General features: G+C 45.2%; 1 protein-coding gene across 11 annotated transcripts in view; it reads left to right on the top strand.

The window, feature by feature from the left end:
- The window catches only part of SRGAP2 (SLIT-ROBO Rho GTPase activating protein 2), a 233,339-nt gene that overhangs the window by 171,657 nt on the left and 38,579 nt on the right, over positions 1–23,103 (top strand). For 9 of the 11 annotated variants that reach the window (XM_077887123.1, XM_077887121.1, XM_077887125.1 and 6 more), the window contains exons 8-13: positions 48–272; positions 4,039–4,140; positions 5,158–5,355; positions 14,081–14,165; positions 16,943–16,970; positions 18,720–18,744. In XM_077887123.1, coding sequence (XP_077743249.1) covers positions 48–272; positions 4,039–4,140; positions 5,158–5,355; positions 14,081–14,165; positions 16,943–16,970; positions 18,720–18,744 — 663 coding nt within the window. The remainder of the gene's footprint in view (positions 1–47; positions 273–4,038; positions 4,141–5,157; positions 5,356–14,080; positions 14,166–16,942; positions 16,971–18,719; positions 18,745–23,103) is intronic. The other 2 variants (XM_077887124.1, XM_077887122.1) reach the window with 1 other exon arrangement.

The following is a 23,103-nucleotide window of genomic DNA, read 5'->3' as shown; positions in this document are numbered from 1 at the left end:
CTGTGAGATTGTCCATGGTTTGCTCACATGCCTTCTCCATCCCACAGCAGTGTTGTGACTTGGGCTACCATGCTAGCCTGAACCGGGCGCTACGTACCTTCCTCTCTGCTGAATTGAATCTGGAGCAGTCAAAGCACGAGGGTCTAGATGCCATCGAGAATGCTGTCGAGAATTTGGATGCTACCAGTGACAAGCAGCGCCTCATGGAGATGTACAACAATGTCTTCTGCCCACCTATGAAGTTTGAATTCCAGCCCCACATGGGGGACATGGTGAGGCCTCCTTCCCATCAGCACACCCCCTCCAGGGCTTGAGCTCACTTGTGTCTGGATTCACTACACTAAGGCCATGTTATTCTGGGGAGAGGAAGGCCTGGGGTTGGCTTACTTTCAGCTGAGTGAGGAGTATTCCACTCATTTGGCAAAGAGCTACTGAGCGGCTGCTGGGCTTAACTGTAGAAGGTGGGGATTAGGGCCCTCTGGGAGCTTCCAGTCTGGGGAGTTGAGAGAGGGTTCCAGATATGCATAGAGTGGGGCCCCCAGAGAGTCCAGCAGGATCAGAGGAGGTGGAAAACAATAGGTGTATAAAAACTAACAGTTCAGTATGGGAAGGGGGAAGGATTTGGAGGAGGCCTCCAAATGGTGAGTCTGGAAGAAGAGCTGAGATGCAACCAGATACTCAAGGCTTTTGATGGGGAGGGAGAGCCAAGTGGGCAGAAGTGATGTGATCTTATGTCACTTGGCAGAGATCTGAAGGATCTTATTCTCTTGAGTTTAGAAGATTACAATAAGGGGTATAGCTTTGCTGGCGTATTGAACAAAAAAGAATGGGCACCTACAGATAAGACAGGAGCTAAGATGTCATCCCAGAGGCCTGATGCTGTCTGCCCAGGCTAGGGAACAAGAACATGGGGGCCCTGTTTTGAATGTTGAACCTCTAAGACTAAAACAAGAAGGATCTGAACAAAGTGAGAGTAACAAGAAGCTCTTTGGGTTTCATTGCTCTGAATATTTGGTTCCACTTGGAGTGGCTGTGCATGCGAATCAGAGTGACCCTGATTCCTGCCAGTAGGAGCTAGCCTTTAACCTTCAGATGAAATTGGGAGGAGAATGTATAGGCTTACATAATAGAAATAGATGGATCTTCAGGTGTGGTTGGATTTAGGAGTGGGGATTTATCAAGACTCGGGTTTTTGGTTTTTTGCTTTTTTTTTTTTTCTCTCTCTCTGCTTCACATCTTGTATCTTGGCTCTATTCTCAAGTAGGCTCTTATCCCATAAGGGCAAGGTGACTATATTTCCAGCCTGATTTCTTATAGGTCCAAATCCAATGGAAGGAGTATCTGCTTCCCTTCTAGAAGCCCCCACAAAATTCTCATTGTGTCTTCTTCGTTCTGACTGGCTGCTATGTTTAGCACTGAGCTAGTTATTGTGGCTGGGTGTCTGCAGTTGGCTGGTTGGTTTAAGCCTAAGTCATAAGCCTAACCCATCCCAGGGTTGTGGAGAGCCTCATCCAAAATACACCACTTGGATTGTGGGGTAGGAGGTTCCGCCAAGGACAGTCAGGCCAAAGTCACCGGAGAAGGAGGAAGGGATGCTAGGTGGCTGAAAAATAACTATGTCCTCTCAACAAGGGAATGGTGTTTTCATTAGGATTAGTATCTAGATGTTTTTTAGAAAAAAACCCTATTCTAGAATGACAACTATTACAGTCTAACTAGAGGATTTGCTGTCATCAATAAGCCATAACAGAGAGTGGGACATATCTATCCTAAAGACAAGAACGTGGAGATGATTTCTTTCCTCTCCTCAGGGAAAACCAAACCATGTATAGTTTGTTTCCATTTCTGTGACTAAGGAAATGTCAGTGTCTGAACAGATGGGGAAGTGAAATGGCAGCGTGTGCAGTTGGGGGGAATGTCACCGAGCCCCAGGAAGCCCCATTCCTCACCTGCCCTGGCTTCTGGTCCAACTTGTCTTCCAGTCCCCTTCTCCAGCTGCCACTGACATTCCTTCCCAAGAATCAGTGGAACTTGAGGACCAGCTGAGCAGAGTGATACATTTTCTGGTGTTGACTGAGTTGCCCTCTGAGCCAAACAGCTTGTCTCCATAAAGGGAGAATCCAAATGCTGGGTGCTTAGGCCCCCTCGTAGCCCTGTCAGTGCCTTAGTTTCATACTGTGGAGCACAGCTGGAATGTATTACCTTGCACCCCGGTAGAGGACCTCTGCCAAAGCTTGAAGCACAGCCCCGCTGCTTCTTAAAGGCACAGGCGTGGAGGTCATTTTTCCCTCTCTGAGACCTCCCTGCTAGGTCTGGGTTACTTTAACATCAATAGTTCACTCTTCTGCCTGGGTCCTCCCTTTGTGTGATACAGCTGATCAGTGGCTGAGCCAGGCAGGGGCTGGGGTCGGCCCTAGATCTTGCAAAGGTTCTGCATTCTGGCCTAGCCTTCCTAGGGGTCAAAAATAAAAAGATGAGAAGGCGAGTTTTTCTTGGTCCTTGCAGCCAGTCTGTCCCCACGAGTGTGGGCTGTCTGTAGACCGTGGAGGCAACAAGAGGGAGCTGCCTGGAAGTCCTTGGACGAGGGCCATGGTTCGGGTAGCATTTTGACCGGAAGCCCTGAAATTGGCCAAGACCCCACACTGCCTGGTGTTCTGGGGTGCTCAGCACATGAGTTGATGCCAAACACTCTCAGATGTACTAGGAGGAGGTGCTTGGCTCTACTCTTGGTGCCCCCAGAGGCTTGTGGGGCTCTGGATGCCTGACCAGTGACATCAGGCAGCCAGAGAGTTTCACTCTTGGCTCTAACCCATCCTGGCCACTGAGCTTTCTCCATTGTGTCTGCTTATCCAAGAGCCAGAGTGAAGTCAGCTCTCTTCAGATCTGAGAGCTGGCTCAGGCCAGCCCCTCAGCTGGGGGGAGGAGGTCAAGTCAGTTTGGAGCTTAAAAGCCAATGGAGGGAAAGGTCAAGTCCCAGCCCCCTCCATTTGAAGAGAGGTTTTGTCTTCCAAGCAAGAGAACAGTCTGTGGGCATGTGAATGTGCCCACTCATTGCTGAGGAAGAAGGGGGCCAGTTCTATCCAGATGTCTCTCTTCAGACAAGAGGCTAAGGGACACATGGTGGCAAGGTGACAGGAGCTGCCTCCATGTGGGTCCTGCTTCCTAATCTGCCAGCCTTCTGTTCCTCATCTGTCATCCTGGGGACTAGGATAGATTTTTGTTCATTTGTTTTCTCAGGACGTAGAATGTTTTGATAATTTTATTAATTTTAGTGGGTGACCTCGTGCCCATGCCATAGCCATGCTGCCACCCGGAGACAGTAGCTCAACCATCTTTGCATGGAGGCTGAAGCCTATTGACGGTGGTCCTTCGGGGAGGGGCAGACGCCTTTCCCATACAGATCTGGTGTAAGCCTGGGGCAAAAGGATGGCTCTTTGAAAGTGCCAGGTGCCACCAGATTCTGTGCCCTCCGGGGCCTTCTAGCACAGCCTGTGGACTCATTCCTGGCTTTACTTTCTCTCGTTGAGTCAGAGCTCTCATGCATGGCCCAGATTTATAAACACATGCTGGCTGCCAACAGCGGCAGGCTAGCCTCCTGACCCACTTCTCTCCTGGTTTCACTCTGGTGCGTGCATGAAGGGGGATGAAGGAGGGGCTGGAGAGGTGGCCACTCGGACTTCTAGCAGGAAATCCTCACTGCCAAAGCATTGTGTGTGTAGAGCCGGGGCTGCCCAAGGCACCTTTCTCTGGCCTAACACCGGCTTCCACAGAGCTGCAGACCCTGCCAAGCACCAGCCTCGGGATCGGCCCCAAGTGGAGAGACCTGGTCTTTCCACACAGGTCCCACTCCTTGTTCCCTCTTTGTGCTGGTGAGTCCTGGAAGAAGTTCACACAATTTGCCTTTGGATTTTTATTTTCACACAGAAACTGTGAGGCTGACAACTTGAACACGAGTACTTTTATTAGTAGTAATGGGACTCTGGAACCGCCAGAAGAACCGTGTCCTCTTCCTGACCTGGTGTTGCTTTCTTTTGGCAGGCTTCCCAGCTCTGTGCCCAGCAGCCTGTCCAGAGTGAGCTGGTACAGAGATGCCAGCAACTGCAGTCTCGCCTATCCACCCTGAAGATTGAGAACGAAGAGGTGAGTTTCCTGCTTAGGAGACTTGGAGCGACCCTCCGTGTTTCCCTGTTCAACCTCTTTCTTGCTGCCCATCTGGGAGCAGGTGGAAGGAGCATGCAGAGAATGTCCGGGCTGCTGCAAATATTTCCTAGCCAAATGTAGCCTTGGATTTTCCCCCTCTTCTACATCCTGCCCTTGAACTCCAGGAAGTTGCTCTTGCATTGCCAAAGGTTGAACTCTATTTTGAGCTTTTGCAAAATGCTTTTTTTCCTCCCTCTACACATTTAATCAAAATGGCACTTGGCAGCTGTGTGAACAATATTGTGTCTCTGAAACCACCCCCTCATGCCTGGTTTTTTCCAGCATTTTCAAACAAACAGAGGCCTTTGACTTTGACACTTAAAACATCTCCATCCTCTTAGAAAATGAAGACTTTCTTCTGGGCCTGGTGTGCTTGCTTTCAACAACTAGTTCAAAAGGGCAGCATGATTAATTATCCAACTTCTTTCTTTTGTGCTCACATGACTTCTTACCTGGCATCTCAATCGGTCTTACATTTCCCAGGAAGATCAGGAAGGCCTGGGGGTGAGTCACTTAGTTTGTGAATGGGGAAACAAGTCCCCTGATTTGTTGAAGCGCAGATTGTGGGGCATTATGGGATGAGGCCCATCTCACATTTTAACAAGCTCTTTGCATCATGAGGTCAGTTTGGATTTGTTTTACTCTCTTAGCACTTCGATTATGGGCAAGAGCTAATATTAAACTTAAAAAGTAGACATTAAATAAAAGAGCTGGGTCAAATAAATAGCATGAAGAGGGGTGGTTTTTAGGTCCTCGCTGGACAGTGGCACTGTAACACAGAGTCCAGGTGATGGTTGTCACTCACCAGGCACCAGCCAACTGGCAGCAGAGCCCTGCCTTCAGCAGCAGCTCCTCCGTTCCCCTCCAGCCACTCCTCTCCCACATCTCCAGGCTTCTCCGGTACCTGCTCCTCTGCAGCCCACTCCTCACACATTATGTTGGCCCTTGTCGTCGCAGGTAAAGAAAACAATGGAAGCCACTCTGCAGACCATCCAGGACATTGTGACCGTTGAGGATTTTGATGTGTCTGACTGCTTCCAGTACAGCAACTCTATGGAATCTGTCAAGTCCACGGTCTCAGAAACCTTCATGAGCAAGCCCAGCATCGCTAAGAGGAGAGCCAACCAGCAAGAGACAGAGCAGTTCTATTTCACGGTGAGGGGGGTTCAGTGGCTCTTGAGGAGTACTTGCAGCATACAGGGACACTTGGAACCCAGAGTCCTTGTCAAGTGTTGCAAGGTCAGTCTTTGAATATCTTAATTTGGATATTCAGAGACCATTCCTCAACCTAAATTAAGACACAGATATCTCCGAGTTATATATGTCTAAAGGGACCCCCAAGAGAAAGATGCTCTCAAGAACACTACTAGGAAGATAGTCTTTTCTTTATTTTTTTTTTTTTCCTTCCCATGGAAGACTTTTAGAATTCTAACCACTAGTAGGCTTCTGTTGAAAGAATTCCTTCTCCATGGGAGTCATAAAAGGAGATCTTCATTTCTTGGTTCTTGGGAGATACATCCAAATATTCTGGCTAACGCATGTCTTATTTTTAAACTCCATAATCTCTTCTAGGTGAGGCGATGACAGTATTTTATAATTTTTGTTGATGGGAAATTACCTTTTGTAATTATAACTAAAATTCAAGAGGACAGGTAATAATGCAGCATCATTGGTTTGCAGAGAATTTCCAAATACTGTATTCCCCCACTTCTGTTAGACAAATGGACCCGATTTTCTTTCAAGTTGTGTTAACAGTCCTGTGGAAGGTTGCTGGCTGGTCTTTGGTGCTGCTTTTTAATAATTAAGTTATTTTGAGCTTGCCAAGTAGGATTCATTGCCGGGACTAAAATTTATTTTCTCATCTTCTGACAACGAAGAAAGGAAAAATTAAATTTGCAGATGTGAGATGAAATATAGCTAGTGAATATGCATACTGATTCTGAATGAGAGGGATTAACTTGTTTTTCAGTCAAGAAACACAGTCTGCATGCAATAAATTGAATTTTTCCTCCAACTAGAATAATTTGTTTAATTCTTCTTTGAACATTGCCCTTTCTCCATTAAGAACTCTAGTGATTTGCTATCTTTTCTAAAAAATGAAATCTGTTTTTTAACTTAAACTAAGAATTCTTTGGATTTATTTTTTGATCCTGGAGAAGACTGTTGAAAAGGAGTGACTTAACAGTATTATTCTTTTAAAATAACTTTTTTCTTGTTATAGGAATCAAAACATGCATATGTTATAAATTTAGAAACAAAAAGGAAGAAAATAATCATTCATAATTGCACTACCTTGAGATGACAATGTTAGGGTGTATTCCCTTTCTTGTTTTTTTCCTCTGCATACACAAACATCTATGTGAATATAAGTATTTATACTTTATGTCAAAAAGTGGAATGTTGCTGTGCACATTGTTTTATAATCTGCTTTCATTTAACAAGTGATTAATATTTTTCCAATTCATCATTTCATCATAATATCCTTTAAATATATTCATGAGTAAAATGCTAAAACCTAAAATAACAGAATGATATTTTGGCCCATTCATCCAGTTTTGTAAAATATTTTGTTGTTAGTGCTCAATAAGTGCTAAAAATGTATTATCACCACAATCATTATTAACTTACTCATTAATCATTGTTGAGTTCCTCATCGATAATTTATCGAGAATCTTCTATGTGCCAGACACTGTGCTAAACCCAGGAATGCCAAGGGTGTGGAGGAAAGAGGGGGAATGATGGCATTAGACATGCGAAAGGAAAACTTTCATTTTCACTTTGTATGTTTCTAAATACTTACAATAGATTGATTTTTGCAATCAAAAAAAAGAAATATAAAAAATGTTCAATGCATACATGCACACGTGTGTGAACGGTAGCCAGGGTGGATGGAGTTGGGGAAACATCATGCACAAAGTGACTTTTGTGCTTGATCTTGAGGGATAGGTGAATGAGGCAGTGACTCAAGAGGGGAATGGCATTCCTGGAGGAAAGAGCAGTCTGTGCAAAGCATAAAGACATTTTGAAGCCTGGGCTAGACAGTATGAGAACTTCTTGTCTATCACAAGGGCTGTCTCACCACCCCAAGCTTCCTTATCTCAGGAGGTTGTTGAACACTCTCGAGGCTTTTAATAATAGGATTGTTTGGCTGGTCTGTCTGCAGTACTTAGATATAACACTACTTAATGACCCAATCTCATTACATTGCAGAAGATTTCCATTTTTTTTATGGAATAAGAAATTTTGACTTAAAAATCTGTATTTAAGACTGTCAGAATTACTTTTTGGCTTTCAGTGAAGCTATGACATGTGTATTCAAGGTTGACCTTTTGTAAGAGCAGGGACGACCACATACAAACTGGTGACCTCTCAAATCCCGCCACCCTTTCACCCCTAGCCCACTTCCCATCATTTGTGGCCAGAGAGTGCTACTTATCAAAATTGTATGCAAATTTCTGCAACTAACAGGAACATTTTTTTGTCTGGGCTTCTGTAGTAATGGATGTATTGTGACTGGTGCTTGGAATGCATCAAATAATTCATTTCATGATAAAAGGGCTTTGGGGGGGTGGTGAAATGGACATTTTAAAAAAGGGGGTGTGCATACTAGCCTGACTGCCTGTGCTTGCCAAACCATACAAAGCCCACAGAACTGCAGATGTCAGATGACTCCCTACTCCATAGATGTCACCCCTGGCTTTTTTCTGTGTCCTTCAAAGCCATCAGAGTATTGCATCCTAGAAGCTCCTTTCTTTTGGAAAGTTGGGAAGAGGTCCCTTATCATGGCTTTGACTCATAGGTTGCTGGTTGTGCCTAGCAACCCAGAGGTTCTGCTAGAAAGCTGTTTGCCCATTCTCAGCTGTCATCAGATTGATCTGCCTGGGTGACATCAATTAGAAATCTGAAGCATGTCCTAGAAAGGTCAGTCATTTGCAGGAGTCCCAAGAAAATAAGCATGGAATTTAAAAGCTTGAAGTGATTTTTAGAAATCTTCTAACCAACCTTCTCATTTGAAAGATGAAAAAACAAAAACAAAAACACTCCAAATCCAGAGAAGTTCGGTAGCTGTTCTAAGTGACCCAGCAAGACTAAAACTTAGAACTCTGAGGGCACCTGGGTGGCTCAGTCGGTTAAGCATCCAACTCAATATCAGCTCAGTTCATGACCACAAGGTCATGAGATCAAGCCCCTTGATGGGCTCCATGCTGGGCATGGAGCCTGCTTAGGATTCTCTCTCTCCTTTTCCCACCCCCGCTGGCACACACATGTTCTAAATAAATAAATAAATATTGAATAATTAAATAAATAATTAAAACTACAACCCTGGTCACCTGGTCTCAGGCCACTGGCTTCTTTCTCTATACCCTGCTAAAGCAGCTGAGGTGAGGGAAAGGCTCTAAAACTAGCTTAGCAGGTTTCTCCTCTCTTTTGCCCTACGTGAGGCTGTTTCCTGATTTCCTGAGGTTTGCATCACTAATCTTTCATAACACACAATCCAGCAGTGTCTACTTTTTATCCTGTTTCTTTTTTTATTGTGATTGTAAAAAAAAAATTTCAAAAGTTCAAAAGAGCATACAGAACAAGTCGAGCTTCCCCCAATCTCTGACCCTCACTTCCTCTCCTTTCTGCCAGGGATTGAAACCAGTTTCTCTGTGTTCTTCCAGGGATATTTATGCATGAACCACACCACCGATGTACCCTTTAATACAATAGAATTACATTAGAAATATAATGAAATCAAATAAAGAGAAGTACAAATAGAAGCATACCACTCACACTGTTCTTCACTTTGCTTTTGTTCACTTAATTTTTTTTTACATTCTTTTCATGTTAGTCCAAAAAGATCTGTGTCCTTTTTTTTTTTTTTAAATCGCTGCGCAGAATTCCATTCTATGAATGGATGTACCATCATTTATTTAACCAATTCCCAGCTGGTGGGAGGTGATGCTCACTGTTTAGCCAAGGATTGTCAAAGCCTTGTAAGGCTGGCATTTCTCCTAAGTATTTCTTTGTATAGGGATTGGAGTAGAGAAGGAGTTAAAGCTCATGGCTCATAAAATAAACAAAGATAAACTGCCTGAATTCTTGGGAACAGAATTGGTAAGATCATAGGAGAGAAGACAGCAGGGCAGTTCTCTAGACCCCTAGATTTTATATGGTCCGAGATCATTTTTTATCTTGGTCTTCTATAGGCACTCAGGAAATGTGTGCTAAGTAGGCACCTACAGAGCTCCTGTGCTGTCAATTAAAGTGGGAGACGTGCTGCCGTTTACAGGTCTGCTCTATTACATATTCTGCCTGATAGCCATTTCCTGCCTTCAAAATTGATGAAGAAGAGAGAAATGTTAGCGTGCCTGGATAATGGGAAAGCAACCACCCTATGATGACATCTGTGTGTCTCTGTGCGTGAGGCTAGGTGGACATGACTCCTTCCTCCCACCCACTGCACCCCTTTATAATGGTAGACATTTATGGCCTTCAGTTCACTCAGATTAAATTCACTCAAGATTAAACTCAAGGTCCCTGAGTTTTATCCTGCCATATTATTCAAGGGAAGAGGTATTTTAAATTAAATTTGAAAAGCGTTCTTTGCCTTTTTTTTTTTTTTTTAAGGCCAGAAACCTGTTTTGATTCAGCTGTATGATATATTAGCACAAAGCAAAGAAGTTTAGGGAAGTTCCATTTTTAGGTTTTCTGAGCGAGTGATTCAGGTACAAGGAATACTCTTGACTACCTGCAGGGTGGCTAGACTGTGTGCTAATAATCATGGTCCTGCTTGTTATCCTGTGTCACCTGTTAAGAACCTTGGGAAAAATATTTTATTATCCCTGTTTTTCAGATGGGGTCAGTGACTTGCCCAAGGTAAGCAGTAGTGATGAGGTTTTAGAATATAGGTGAGGTTTGGTGGAGTGAGGTCCGAAGCCGATGACCAAGAAAGAATTCTTCAGACATCTTCGGTGCAAAATGGTGGTTTTATTAAAGCCCCGGGGACAGGACCCGTGGGCAGGAAGAGCTGCTGCCCCAGGCCTATGAGGGGTAGCTGATTATATAGCTGGGAGTTGGGAGAGGTTTGAGGAGAGGGGAGCGTACTCACTAAGGAATTTGGGGGCAAGGTTTCCAGGAACCTTGAGGGGCTCTCTATTGTTGGGAAAGGTCACTTATTACCATCTAATAAAACCTTAGTCATGAGACCCTTCAGATGTCTATCGGTGGGCGATGTGCTGGGAGATGATCACCAACATGGATCTTGGGGGTTTAGAGATAAAGGAATTTTTATATGTTAAAGTAGACTTACAGGCTCCTGGGGGTCAGGCTAGGATTGCCTTCTGCCCTTAGCAAAATGTGAACATTGAGGCAGTTGAGTCTGTAGAGGAAGTTCCGTCTGCCTGTTTCCAGGACTTGTCAGTGTGCTTTGTCCTCAGCTGGTCCTCTGTTACCCCATCAGCAGGACTACAATATCTCAACTAAGACTCTTTCATTTTGCTGCAACAAAAATGTCTGTCAGGGAAGAAGGGCCTTGAGAGGAAAACTATTACATTTTATTTTGCAATAAATAAAACTCATCGCCGACAGTTAACCAATTAGGAATTATTAAGAAATGAATTAATGAGATCATAAAGACTGAATTGAAGACTCACAGTGGCAAACAAAACAAAACCATCCCCATAGATTCTTTGCCTCTCTTCCTACTTTTTAAAGAAATTCCCAGTTTTTATAATATTGAGTGTAAAATATGGAGGTGGGAGAATGGGTCTGGTGAGACTGCGTTTTAGGAACTTGGTTTTATTTTGGTGCTCCAGAATAGAACTCTGCCCTTTGTCTTCTCCTCCATCCGTGACAACTCAACACCTGTGATGTTACTTATGGATGTTTGGGAAGGGAACAAGGTGCGGGGAAAGGAGTGAAATAAATAAATCACCTGCATCAGAACACGGTTTAAATAAAGAAAATGACCCTTACGACACATAAACCATTCTTTTCACGGCCTCCTGGTCAACCAGAAGTCATCCGAAAGCCGTGTATGCCTTCCTTGCCTTCAGCCTCCTCAGCTTGAGTTCTTCCACCAGTCATGGCCAGGTTATTTCTCCCAGCTTCTGTCCTGTGCAGAGTGCTAACGGGTGGGATAGAAAGTTGGCAAATAACAGGCCTGCGAACTTTGGGATCATTTTCCCCTCCCACCCCACCCCCCATTCCCCACCTACCTAGATAGAAAACTTCCAACCATTGTTTCCACTGTTAGGAATGCAGGTCAACCTCGACATAGTTTTTGATCCTCCCGGATTTCATGGAACTGAAAAGGTAATCCAACATATGTCTTTATCAGATTGTTATTTATTTTAATGGTTCACCAAGTGACAGCCCAGAGTTAACTCGCCAACCGTGACATGAATGAAAAAATGATTTCTGGAGTCACAGGTAGAAACATGAGTGAAAGGAAGGAATTTGCATCCTTCTCCTTTGAGAATTTTGGCTGTTTTCTGAGCAGTCTGGTTTTGTCTTAAGGGTTACAGTTTCTTGGTGAATTTTTTTTTTTCCTCATTAGGAAACCTCTAGAGTCTCCTGGGAGACTTCCAAAGAGGGGCCTTTGAGGGTTCAGATGCTAGCAGTGGATATTTCCTGCAGGTTTTCACCCCTGGGCCCTACAGTGCTGTTCCCAGCCCCACAATTAGGCATTGGTTGGGGATTAGGGTATCACCCAGGGAAGGCTGACAGCAGGTGAGCCGGCAGCTGAAGCAGATGGGAAGGGGAAGGTGACAAGGGAGCCTGTTTTCATGCAGATGTTCTCATGCAAAGACAGAAAAGAGCAGAGAGAACAGGCCAGGAGGAAAGCAACAGAACTGATTTGGTATAGGGTTTGTTTTTATTTGCTTTACACTTGATTTAGAGAGTAGGGGTACACTTGGGGGCTTGGGTTGTGACTGCTGAGGAAGGTTCTTTCAGAGGAGAGTGAGGCTGTTTGTTTCTTTACTCCTCCTTCAAGCATTTATTGAGTGTCTGCTGTTTGCTGGGCACAAACTAAGCATCAGGGATGCAAAGAGTAATGACGCCGACCCTAGAGGAGAGGCAGACTGGAGAGAAAGACACATGACGATGAAGCCCTTGTGCCGGGGCCATGTGAACTTTTCAAAGGTACACACAGGGGCATCTGAGTGAGCATGAGAAGGCCAGGATGTGCATCCCAGAGAAAGCAGGGGTTTTTTTCTTTGTTTTTACATGAGAGAGAAGAAATACACAGTCTTGGTTGAAAGTTTACCCTGAAAAAGAAAAGAAAAGAGAAAGAAAGAAAGAAAGAAAAGATAGTTAGTTTACCCTCTACAGAAAGGTACAGAGTAAAAGTAACTCACATTTTTTCACCTTCTTTTTCTGCCTTCCTCCTAAATTATAATAGCCATAAAATCAGAGTTTTGATGAATGGTTACATTTTTTGCTTAGTACATTGGAAGAAGGACGAGGTATTACAATTTAAAATGTTTTATCCACTTCCCCCCTCCACTATGTCATGTATATTCAGAGAGTCACAGATCATACTCAGGGAGACACTGCTGGTTTTGCCTCTGAGTTGAGACATTGCAGCAGGAGGCAGCCAAGGTGAATGACAATCCCCAGGAACCTGTTGCAGGGTAGAAAGACACCAGATTAAGGCACCAAAGGCCTGGCACTCCCACTTCCTAACTGGCAGCGATCTGCAATTCAGCACCCCTCTCCCAAGATCATCCTCTCATCTGTTACAGGCAACCAGCAATGTCTTCCCTAGTGTGCTCTGCAGAGTTACTGTGCCAGTCATGTGAGAGAATATGTGCTAAGGGCTCTGAAAACTCTTGAATTGCTCCACATATATAAAGAATTAATACTATGAAGTTTTGTGCTGCCTTTCCTTCTGCTGTGCACCCTAATAGATGGAGCGTGCCGTCATGATGGTTGAGCACACACACCGGATCATCAAACTGCAGATGTCTGGACTCTACCACTCCCTCACTCTGACTTTGAGCAACCTGTTTAATTGCTCCAAATCTTGGTGCCCTCATCCGTAAAATGGGGACAGTGATAATCAGTTTGTAGGGTTGTTTTAAAGATTTGATGAATTGTCCAGGGAAATAGTCTCTCCCTGGAAAGACAAGGGTTAAGAGAGGTCAAATCAGAAAATGCAGCACAGCAATTGTATTTTGACTGGTAGAGCAGATGGAGCACATTTCCATAACTTCATCTTGTGTTGAGAACTGGCATTATGTGTCTATGCAGTGGGGGGCGGCAGCCCCTCTCTCTGAAGGCTTGGAAATCCCAAGCTCTCCACAAAGTCTCCGTGCAGAATAGAGCAGGGAGCTGATTAAGAGATGGCTGAGAGAAAAAAAAAAAAAGAGATGGCTGAGAGGAATATGCTCTGCATGCTGGGGTGCAGCTGAGGCCTGAGGCGAGGGGCTGAGCCTGCCATTAGCCTTGCTCCTGATGTGTTGGAATGCACCCTTGGGAGGGGCCGAGGTGGGGCTAGATGTCCGTGGAGGTGACAAGTGGCATGTGTGTGTCCCCACACCAAGAGGATCTGGGCTCCATGAGTCCATCCACCCCATCCCCGCCCTCTGTTCTTTAGTGGAACTGAGAGAGATGGATGATGGGCTCTAAGAGAGCATTTCTTACACTGGCCAATGTGGAGCTAGCTCCTAAGAGAACATAGAGCAGGATACTAATAATCCACTGTAGAAGTCAGCAGCTGTCCAGATGCTCAGGGCCCTAGTAGAAATAGAGAAATTTAAAAAGGCAGCTAGTAGAAATTGGGTCAGAATGAAATGCCCTCATAGAGAAAGGGAATTGCACAGCTGAGAATCTGTGATTTCTTTCTTTTTTCTTCAGGAGTCTGATTGCTCTTTCTTTTCCTCCCTTACAGAAAATGAAGGAGTACCTGGAGGGCAGAAACCTCATCACCAAGCTACAAGCCAAGCATGACCTTCTCCAGAAAACCCTGGGAGAAAGTGAGTGTGGGAATTCTGCTGGAGGTTTGGCAATGAGGGGAAGGCCAGGCCCCAAGCTGTATGGCTGAGCCTCCCTCCTGATCCTTGTGGGCCTGATCTTGTTAGATGAGTGCATCTCTTTTCCTAGCCTGTTTGATGTGAAGCACACCGCCCCAAACGACTGGTTGAGTAATGGGAGAAGGCCAATGCTTAATGCAGCACTAATGTTCATGATCTATTTGTTTAAATGGAGCATTCCTGCTCACCACCCTGTCCCCCTTCTCTGCCACGACTGGGATAAAAAGGCCACTGGGTCACTTACTCTCCAGACACTTTGTCAAAAAACTCAGCTCTTCTGTAGCAGAACTGAGACTACAGGGCCAGTGAGCCAGGATGGCAGCTGCTCTAAGGAGAGAAGAGGCTTCTCGAAGGCAGGATTGACCACAGTCTGCCGCATCCCATAGCGTCAGGTGAGAGCATCTCTTTCCTTCCACTTTGGAAGGTCCTGATGCTCAGTGGCAGCCCTCTCTGCTGAGGACAGGGTACCGAGTGGCCTGTCTTGTCCATGAATCGAGGATGATTTTAACCAGACCCTGGAAAGTAGCAGAGCAGAGAACTGGACTGGCACTCTGGACTTTCTCTCCTCAGCTGTCAAACAGAAGGCCAAGGTTGAAAGAAGCTTCCCTGGGGTTTTGGGCACCCTGCCCGGGTGCTGCCTAGATCATACCTCCTGTGATTAATGGGATTCCCAGGTGGGGGATGCCTCTGGATGCTGGCCCCTCCTCCTTGCCCTGCTCATCCCTTCACTTCTAGATGGGACCAGGAGGCTACAGGCAAAATATGGGAACACCAGGGAAAGACAAACCTGCACGGAGCCTAATGTTTTAAAACAAATTCTTGAGCACTCTTCAGACAAACTGCATAGTGTAGAAAGGCAGATGGGACTCGTTAGCTCATTGGCCTCAGGAATCAGAGGCACACTTTTCATACCAGAGCCTCCTACCCACCCTCTTGTCCCATCCTCCTCCCGTGCTGGACAGTTCCCCTAGATGATGAATTCTTTTTATCTGTGATATCTTTGATCTTGTGATTATAAAGGCATTTTCTTTTATGCGAAGAATGCCTGTTAGGTAACTTCTGTTCTCTTCCCTCCCTGCCACCCAAGGGACTCAGTCTAAACAGGTTTGAGCATAGAGAGCCCAGCTTTGCTTATAGAAAATCTTTGCTTTTGGGTTATCAGATTGCTTCATAGGGAATCAGACAAAAGAAAGCCCAGAACTATTTGAAACAAGTTATAACCATGGTTTTGTGTGTGTGTGTGTTTTTCTAAAATAATCTAAGCGTAGTCCATAGGTGAGATGGAGAGCAAGGCCTTGGGAGTGTGCGTGTGTGTGTGTGTGTGTGAGTGTGTGTGTGTGAGAGAGAGAGTGAGTGGCTTTGCACACACACAAACATGCACCAGCTTTGCTACTGTAGAAGGGCAAAGGTTGGTGACCATTCATTAGTGCTGCAAATTGCCTTCATCTAAAGATGACAAGTTCCAGTAATAAGGAGAGAAATAGCCACACATCTTTCTGTGTGCAAATCATCATGTCCCTGCCTTCTGAGTAAATTTGTCACCATAATGCAAGAGCCCCTTGTTCTTGCCATAGAGGCATAATTGATGTGTATGAGTATTCCAGAATGGAAATGGTACAGATGTTGAAAATAATGGCTCAGAATAATATTTTTGCAGATGAAAGCTGAGCCTTTAGTAATGAGAGGCTGGTAGGGGTGGGGGAGGATGTTGCTCAGGATGAGCTGAAGAGTAATCAAAATTAGCAACCTTTAAAGGCCAGAAAAAACCCTGCCCTCTCCATCCCTGGTCCTTGGAGCTGTTTTTCCAGGAACATGGATGAGGCCTGTGGGGGATGATCTGTTCCTTAGCTCAGCACTTGCTTGCCTTGTCCCCGGTTTATACAATACAGACCACACTTGGTTAACTGGTTAACTGTGGATCCAAAGAAAGCAAACAGATCACATCATGGCCCGTGTACACATGCATGTGTATATTTTAAAAACATAAGAATTCTTAGGGACTTTAAGATTTTTCATTTTTTAAAGCTGGCTGTGACCCATTAAACTTAATCTTAGGGCCTCTATTGGATGAGAACCACAGTTTGATAGCAATTAAATCTCATTTCTCCCTTGCCACCCCAGCCCAGCCTAAGAGAATTTCCTGTGAATCTAAAACTAGAACATCCTTATCTTCTCCCTCTTCCCCGCAAACAATTCTTCCTCCTTTCTTCCCCTGCGGCCCTCACTGTGTATGTGTGTGTGTGTGTGCGCATTACTCTGGAGCAAGCCAGTTCATCCCTCCCTCCCTCACCACACACACCCGCATACACAGAAGAGAAGCTGGATTTTACCTTTGGGAAGGCTTCTAGTAATTTGTTCTCTAAAATGTGATCTGCCTTGCTATTGTCCCCTGCAGCTGCCCTGTTCTCCCTCTGGGAAGCACGGTTGGCATACCTCAGCTTTAGGGACATATCAGCAGCCGTGGGAATAAGCATTAGAAACAGCACTTGCCCAGGAAGAGGCTCTGGGCATCTCTCTCTCTCTCTCTCTCTCTCCCTCCCTCCCTCCCTCCCTCCCTCTCTCTTTTTGCTTAGAAGGCCAGTCACGCAGTGATGCAAGCGATGGGAGCTCAGCTCTCTGGGGGAGATAGGCAGGGCATTTCAGGTAACTCCTGGGAATAAGTCTTCCTCTCTCGCCCCTTCTGCTTCCACATGAGCTTTTTGCCTTTGTCTTTCCAACAGGTCAGCGGACAGACTGCAGTCTGGCCAGGTAGGTGTGGCCTGAGACAGCCCTGGGAAGGGGTGAAGAGAGGCCCCTGGGATAGATGATCCCAGGCTGGGAGAGCCGAGGAGTTGAAGTGGGAAGGCATTGGGTGACTTTGCAAAGGAGGGGACTAGGGCGGGGTTGCTCCCTTCCTTTTGCCTTGCCAACCCCATCTGGCCTCAAATGGAAATGGGGCCTGCTGTGACTTGGGGAGAGAGCTGAGCAGACTGGGATGAAGGGAGCTATCGTTTGCTGAAGTAGTTTCAGAGACTCCCCAAAGCCACCATGTTTGCAAGAAGTGTTCGACTCTGGAGGATCCTGGTAACCTAACCTTCGCTGCTAGACTTCAGCATGTGGTTTTGGGGAAGTCTCTGACCCAGAGAAGGAAGATCAGAAGATAGCATTTGATCTGAGATTTTATGCATGGAAAAGATGACAGCCCTTAATTAGTGACTGTTGCTGGATAATGAAATACTACATGGCACTGGCTTGCCAAACAGCATTGGTAGAAATCCTTGCCTGATGTACAAGTATGCAACCCTCCCAATCTTTCCCCACCTTCCCCTCCCTCCCGAACCCCAGCCAAATATTTTCCCTCCCAGTCATGTAGCTGCTATGAGAAAACTCGTGAGCTAGCGACAAGCAAGGCAGTCATCCAGCCAGCAGTTCTCAGATACCTAAAAATGTGCTGATTTAACTGGGGAAAGAGCTTTAATGGGCTAGACTCCTTAGAGACCCCGGGTTAGCCCATTATATCAACCACTTAGATCTGCCAACACACACAATAATCATGAGGCCATTTACAATTATAGGCTCATTATTTAGAAATAGCTTCATTTGGCTTTCATCGTTTTGTCATTGTGGATTACAGTAAAGATCCCATTAATATACCAGTCTTGTTGACTGGAGAGAACCAGGATAATGGAATTCCATGGAATATAAATCTTTTTGGTGATAGAGTCTTTATTGTAAGTTCACCTGAAGTCCCATATCTGTGGAAGGCTCTATGGAAATGAGAAAAAGCTCAGTTGAATTGAATTCCCTTATGCTGTGATCGTGGGCTGCTCTTTTCCCTCCTTCAAACTCCAGTCTCATCATCTGTAAGACAAGAAAGAGCATTCCACTAGATCCGATGAGCTCTAGGATTCCAAAGAGGCTCCACAGGAGCAGCCTGGTGGAAGGGGCAGAGAGGGCCCAGCAGCCAGGCTCTGGGCCTTCATATCACTCGGGGGGGCGGGGGCAGCTCTGTTCTCCTAGTTTGGGGGATCCTGTGAGTCCAATTCCTTTGGAGAAGAGGCAGCTGAGGCTTCAGGTCTCAAAAGGCATTCACCTGAAGGATTGCCAAGGTTCCTTCCAGTCTGACTGCTCTGTCCTCTTAAACTCAAGGAAAATTGCTCCTGAAGGATTTCCAAGAGAAGGAAAACTGTAGCTTCCTTTGGCATTTACTTAGGTCTCCTGCAAACAGAGAGAATCTTACCATCTAATGCACATAGATTTGCATGGAGCCAGTTCCCTCCTACCCTAGTTATGAATGGTGGCAGATAGTGAGTACGGTGACCTCTGTGCTCTGAAAGAGCTTTATTGGGCCTTATTCAGAAAGTAACTTATCAAGTGTCTTAGCCAGTCCTGGGACTGAGCTGAGTAATGTGACTTGCTTCATTAACTAACACACAGATTGTTTTTAATCCCATTTTCTCTTTTTTTTTCTCCCTGTTGCCGGTTCGGTCCTCTCTGATTTGATGGGGTCAACCTCAGGCGTAGCTCTACGGTGAGGAAGCAGGTAAGGGCCCCAGGGGAAGATGATCCCACCTATAGACATATATGGAACCCTACTATGGGCAGGATACTTTCCTGACTTCCTGCCCCCATTTGGAATGTACCACTCAGTCAGAGTATGTTTAATATTATGGCAACTTCATGGATTGAGCTCATTCCACAGGAGTGACCATGGTCTTTCCGATTTGGTCCTCCCTTCTCCCTCTCTAGTCATGCTCCGTCTTCCTGGCTGGAGATTTGGTTTGACTGTAGCAGACTGTGCCTGAATTGCCCATGGTGTTGCTTCTCTAGGAAACTGTGAAATAGGCTTCACATTTTATATATAAGTTCCAAATGTGAGTGGCTCACAGCAGCTACTCACCTAGACCAGACACTTAGACCCAACCACTAGATCAACCACTTAGATCTGCCCACACACAGGTTGGCTTAGGTTTCCAGATTTTTGTTTGTTTGTTTTCTGGTGGTGTGGTCCATCCTAGGTGTGTTTCTTAGACATGCTAAAAATGTGAAGATAAGTCTGGCCTGGCTTGAGAACAGGAGAACAGTGGCAAATTGCTGTTCAACTCTGTGATTTTGTGCATGATCTTCAGTGTTGTATTAAAATCTGAGCTGGTCAGCCAGCTCTCGGTACCCATTTGAGGGCAGGATCTCAGAAGGCAGGGGCTGGGTAATGCACATCAATGGATAATCTAAATGGCACTTGTGCTTGTGTAAAAAATAATAACAATAATTGAAATATTTTTTGCAGCAGCAAATTTGACTTCCTAATTATACTTTACGGCAAATACTGAAATGATTTTGTGTCTCTTAAGCTCATACCAGATTACGTAGCAGGCAGTTAGCAGGGAGGAGATAGAGCTCTGAAATGTCTTCATGTCTGCTCAGGGGAAAACTGATCCAGGCTTTAAAAAACTGTTTTGGGTAGTAATTCACAGTGGCTGTAGCCACAGAAAGATAATCAAATGTAGAGGATGTAGAGGGCACATGGTTTCTGTTGTGTCAGCAGCCCCAACAGGGTCTCCAGCCCGTGTGACCATTCCAACTAGCTGAGCAGTCCAGCTGGACACTCGGATGACATAGCTCTCAATTGTCTTAACTTTGCTGTCAATATTTTCCCCCTTCTCTGCTTCAGATCATTATAATGATAAAAATTTATACATTTTTAAATTTATAAAAATTTCATTGCATCTTTCCTTCCTCTGGTTCCTCTATTTCTTGCTTCTGCCCCTTCTCCCATAATTTCATTTAAAAGTAGGGAAAAGGGATGCCTGAGTGGCTCAGTGGTTGAGCGTCTGCCTTTGGCTCAGAGTGTGATCCTGGAGTCCTGGGATTGAGTCCCACATTGGGCTCCCTGCTTCTCCCTCTGCTTGTGTCTCTGCCTCTCTCTGTGTGTGTCTCTCACGAATAAATAAAAAAAAATATTTTTTAAAAATAAGTAAAATAAAATAAAAGTAGAGAAGAATGGGGGCACCTGGGTGGCTCAGGTGGCTAAGCATCTGACTCTTGGTTTCGGCTCAGGTCATGATCTCAGAGTCATGAGATTGAGTCCCATGTTGGGCTCCATGCTCAGCATGGAGTCTGCTTGAGATCTTCTCCCTCTTCCTCTTTTTCTCCCCCTCCCCTGCTTACACTTGCTCTTTCTCTCTCTCATAAATAAATAAATAAATAAATAAATAAATAAATAAATAAAATAAAATAAAATAAACGAACTAGAATAGAATAGAGTGCCTCCCAGGGATGATCTATTGCATTTAAAATTAATGGTGGGGGCACATGGGTGGCTCAGTCATTTGAGTGTCCAGCTCTTGGTTTCAGCCCAGTTCATGATCTCAGGGTCATGAGATTGAGCCCCATGTTGGGCTCCATGCTCAGCATGGAGTCTACTCAAGATCCTCTCCCTCTTCCTCTTCTTCTCCCCCTCCCCTGCTCACATGCTCTTTCTCTTAAATAAATAAGTAAAATCTTTTTTAAAAAATTGTAGAAGAATGGAGTACCTCTCAGGGATAATCTATTACATTTAAAACTAATAGGTGAGGGGGCACCTGGGTGGCTTAGTCAGGTGAGCATCTAACTCTTGGTTTTGGCTCAGGTCTTGATCTCAGGGTCAAGGGATAGAGCCCCAGGTCAGGCTCCGCGGTCAGCCGGGAGTCTACTTGAAGATACTGCCTCTGACTCTGTCCCTTCCTCTCTCCCCGCTTATACACATGCTCACACTCTCTTTCCCTCGGTTTCTCTAAAATAAATACATAAACCTTCAAAAATGTTAAAAATAAAGTTAATAGGTAGATATCTTAAAGAGGGAGCCAGCTTTTCCCCCTTCAACACTAAGAATAGAGTTGAACTTAACACTTGTTCCTTTCAGTTCCTGGGCTGAAACTGGACCTCCAGCATCTAGATGGAGAATAGGTGTGAGGGCCTCACAGCCTCCACTGTGGCCACGGGCATGCCGGAGACCACGGCTTGGCGGGTAGTAGCCCTGCCCGGGTTCACCATCAGAGGGGAGCAGCGCCCATCTGTTGTGCCTCCTGCTGCATCTAAGCAGTTGCAGGAGGAGCATATGTGCCTGGTACTAGACTGTGTAGGAGCTCCAGGATGCACCCAAAGCCCCAGTCAAGTAAAGACCTTATTTTCATTCTGTTGCCCCAGCAGTTCAAATCTGATGGTGGATCAGTAAAGAGTTTTTCTACACTAGGCAGGCAGGTAAATAGTTAACCTGGAAGATGAGTGGTCTTGTGTAAGGAAATAAATAATTGTTTGTTTTTTTATGGCAAGTCAGCCAAACAAGACAAATAATCTGGTAGCTTTTTTTTTTTTTTGCGGGTCCCTATTGGGTTTCAGTCACTTTTGACCCTAGCAGGGCCTGAGTTTAGACCATCCCAGCCTTTGTTGCCCCAGCTGCTGCTTCTAAGCTTTCCCTCCTACCCTCAGGCCTAGCATTTTCTCTTTCCTATCACTTCTGTCTCTTCTTTGTTCGTCTTTCTTTCTCCATTCCTCTAAAGGTATGTGTGCTCCCAGGCTTGGTGCTCTTTTGACTTCTCTCCATATTCTTTCCTTTCTAACTTCATTTCCATAGTTGAACCTGTCTCTCCTCCTCCAAGTGTCCATCGTCCTGAGTCTTTGGATCGAATTTTGAACTGATTGGCTGGACATCAGCTTGAGAGTTGATATAGCACCGCCTCCCTTGTGCATTGCTCCCCTCATCTCCCCCCTGCTTTCTAACTCACTTGGCACACCCCCTAATTTTTCTGTGTCTCGTAATGGGGAGGGGACTCCATTCTTCCCAGTCCTGAAGCCCTGAGTAGTACCTCTAATACCTCTTTCTTTCCCATCACCACATCCAGTCAGTCATGGAGACTTCTATTTTCTCCCTGGGTAGAAATGGAAATCTAACGAATGTAACAGAGATGGGTACCTGGCAAAAATCCTAACCTCTCTCTCATGAGAAATTATGCCAAACAATGGCCTTTTTAGCTACTAGCTGGCCACTTCCCAATTGTTTTCTCCTGCAAATCACAGGGCCCCTGCTTTCCTCTTTTCCAAGTTATGCATGTTACCTTTTTCCCTCCGCCTTTGGTTTAAAGGTCCCTTATCTTATCAAATGGAGACTTGGCCCAATTGTCCTTAGAGGCTCCTTCCAACCCTAGGATTATACCACCAGAAATATTATGAACTAAAGAATTAAACGTATATAGATCCTAACATTAGGGAAAGGAAGGAGAGGGGAAGAAAGGGAGAGTCAGACACTGAGCAAGAACACGCATGGACACTCCTTGGTCAGGTGTATGCAAAATCATTGGTAAGGTGTGGGGGTCTTTGGAGTCCCATAGGAGCACACAGGCACATCTTGGGAAAATGAATTCACTTGGAACTTGGAAAATTAAAAAGAGAGGGATGGATGGTAGGAGGGTCTGAGGCCTTCATGGCATTGTCCACTTTTTGCTCCCACTGGACTCTGGCTTAGGCTCCACTGGAGGAGCCCATAGGAAAATACTATTATTCGGTCATGTAGGTCAACTCTGGCCCACTCTTGTCTGCCACAGATTATCCCTCTGGGCTACTTATGATGCGCCAGTGGTAATCATGGATGTGCACGTTTGGTGTCTTGCTGTCTACCACCCTGCACGCTTCCCTTTAACTCCTGTTGATAATCCATTTCCCGTAAGTCTAGGCAGTGCTTTACATTCCCATAACTTGTTGAAGCCAGTAACCTGTGAGCTTCCCAACCCACCTCTCTCTGGGTCTATAAGTATAAGTCTGCGGCCAGAAAAAACCTCATATCACTAACCCTCATACAAATCCCCATATCACTAAGCTCATTATCACTGTGACTACTCTTTGTAAATGAAAACTACAATAATGGGGT

Source organism: Canis aureus, chromosome 38 (genome assembly GCF_053574225.1).
Source record: "Canis aureus isolate CA01 chromosome 38, VMU_Caureus_v.1.0, whole genome shotgun sequence".
Classification (NCBI taxonomy): domain Eukaryota; kingdom Metazoa; phylum Chordata; class Mammalia; order Carnivora; family Canidae; genus Canis; species Canis aureus.
This window is presented reverse-complemented; position numbering and strand designations above follow the sequence as displayed.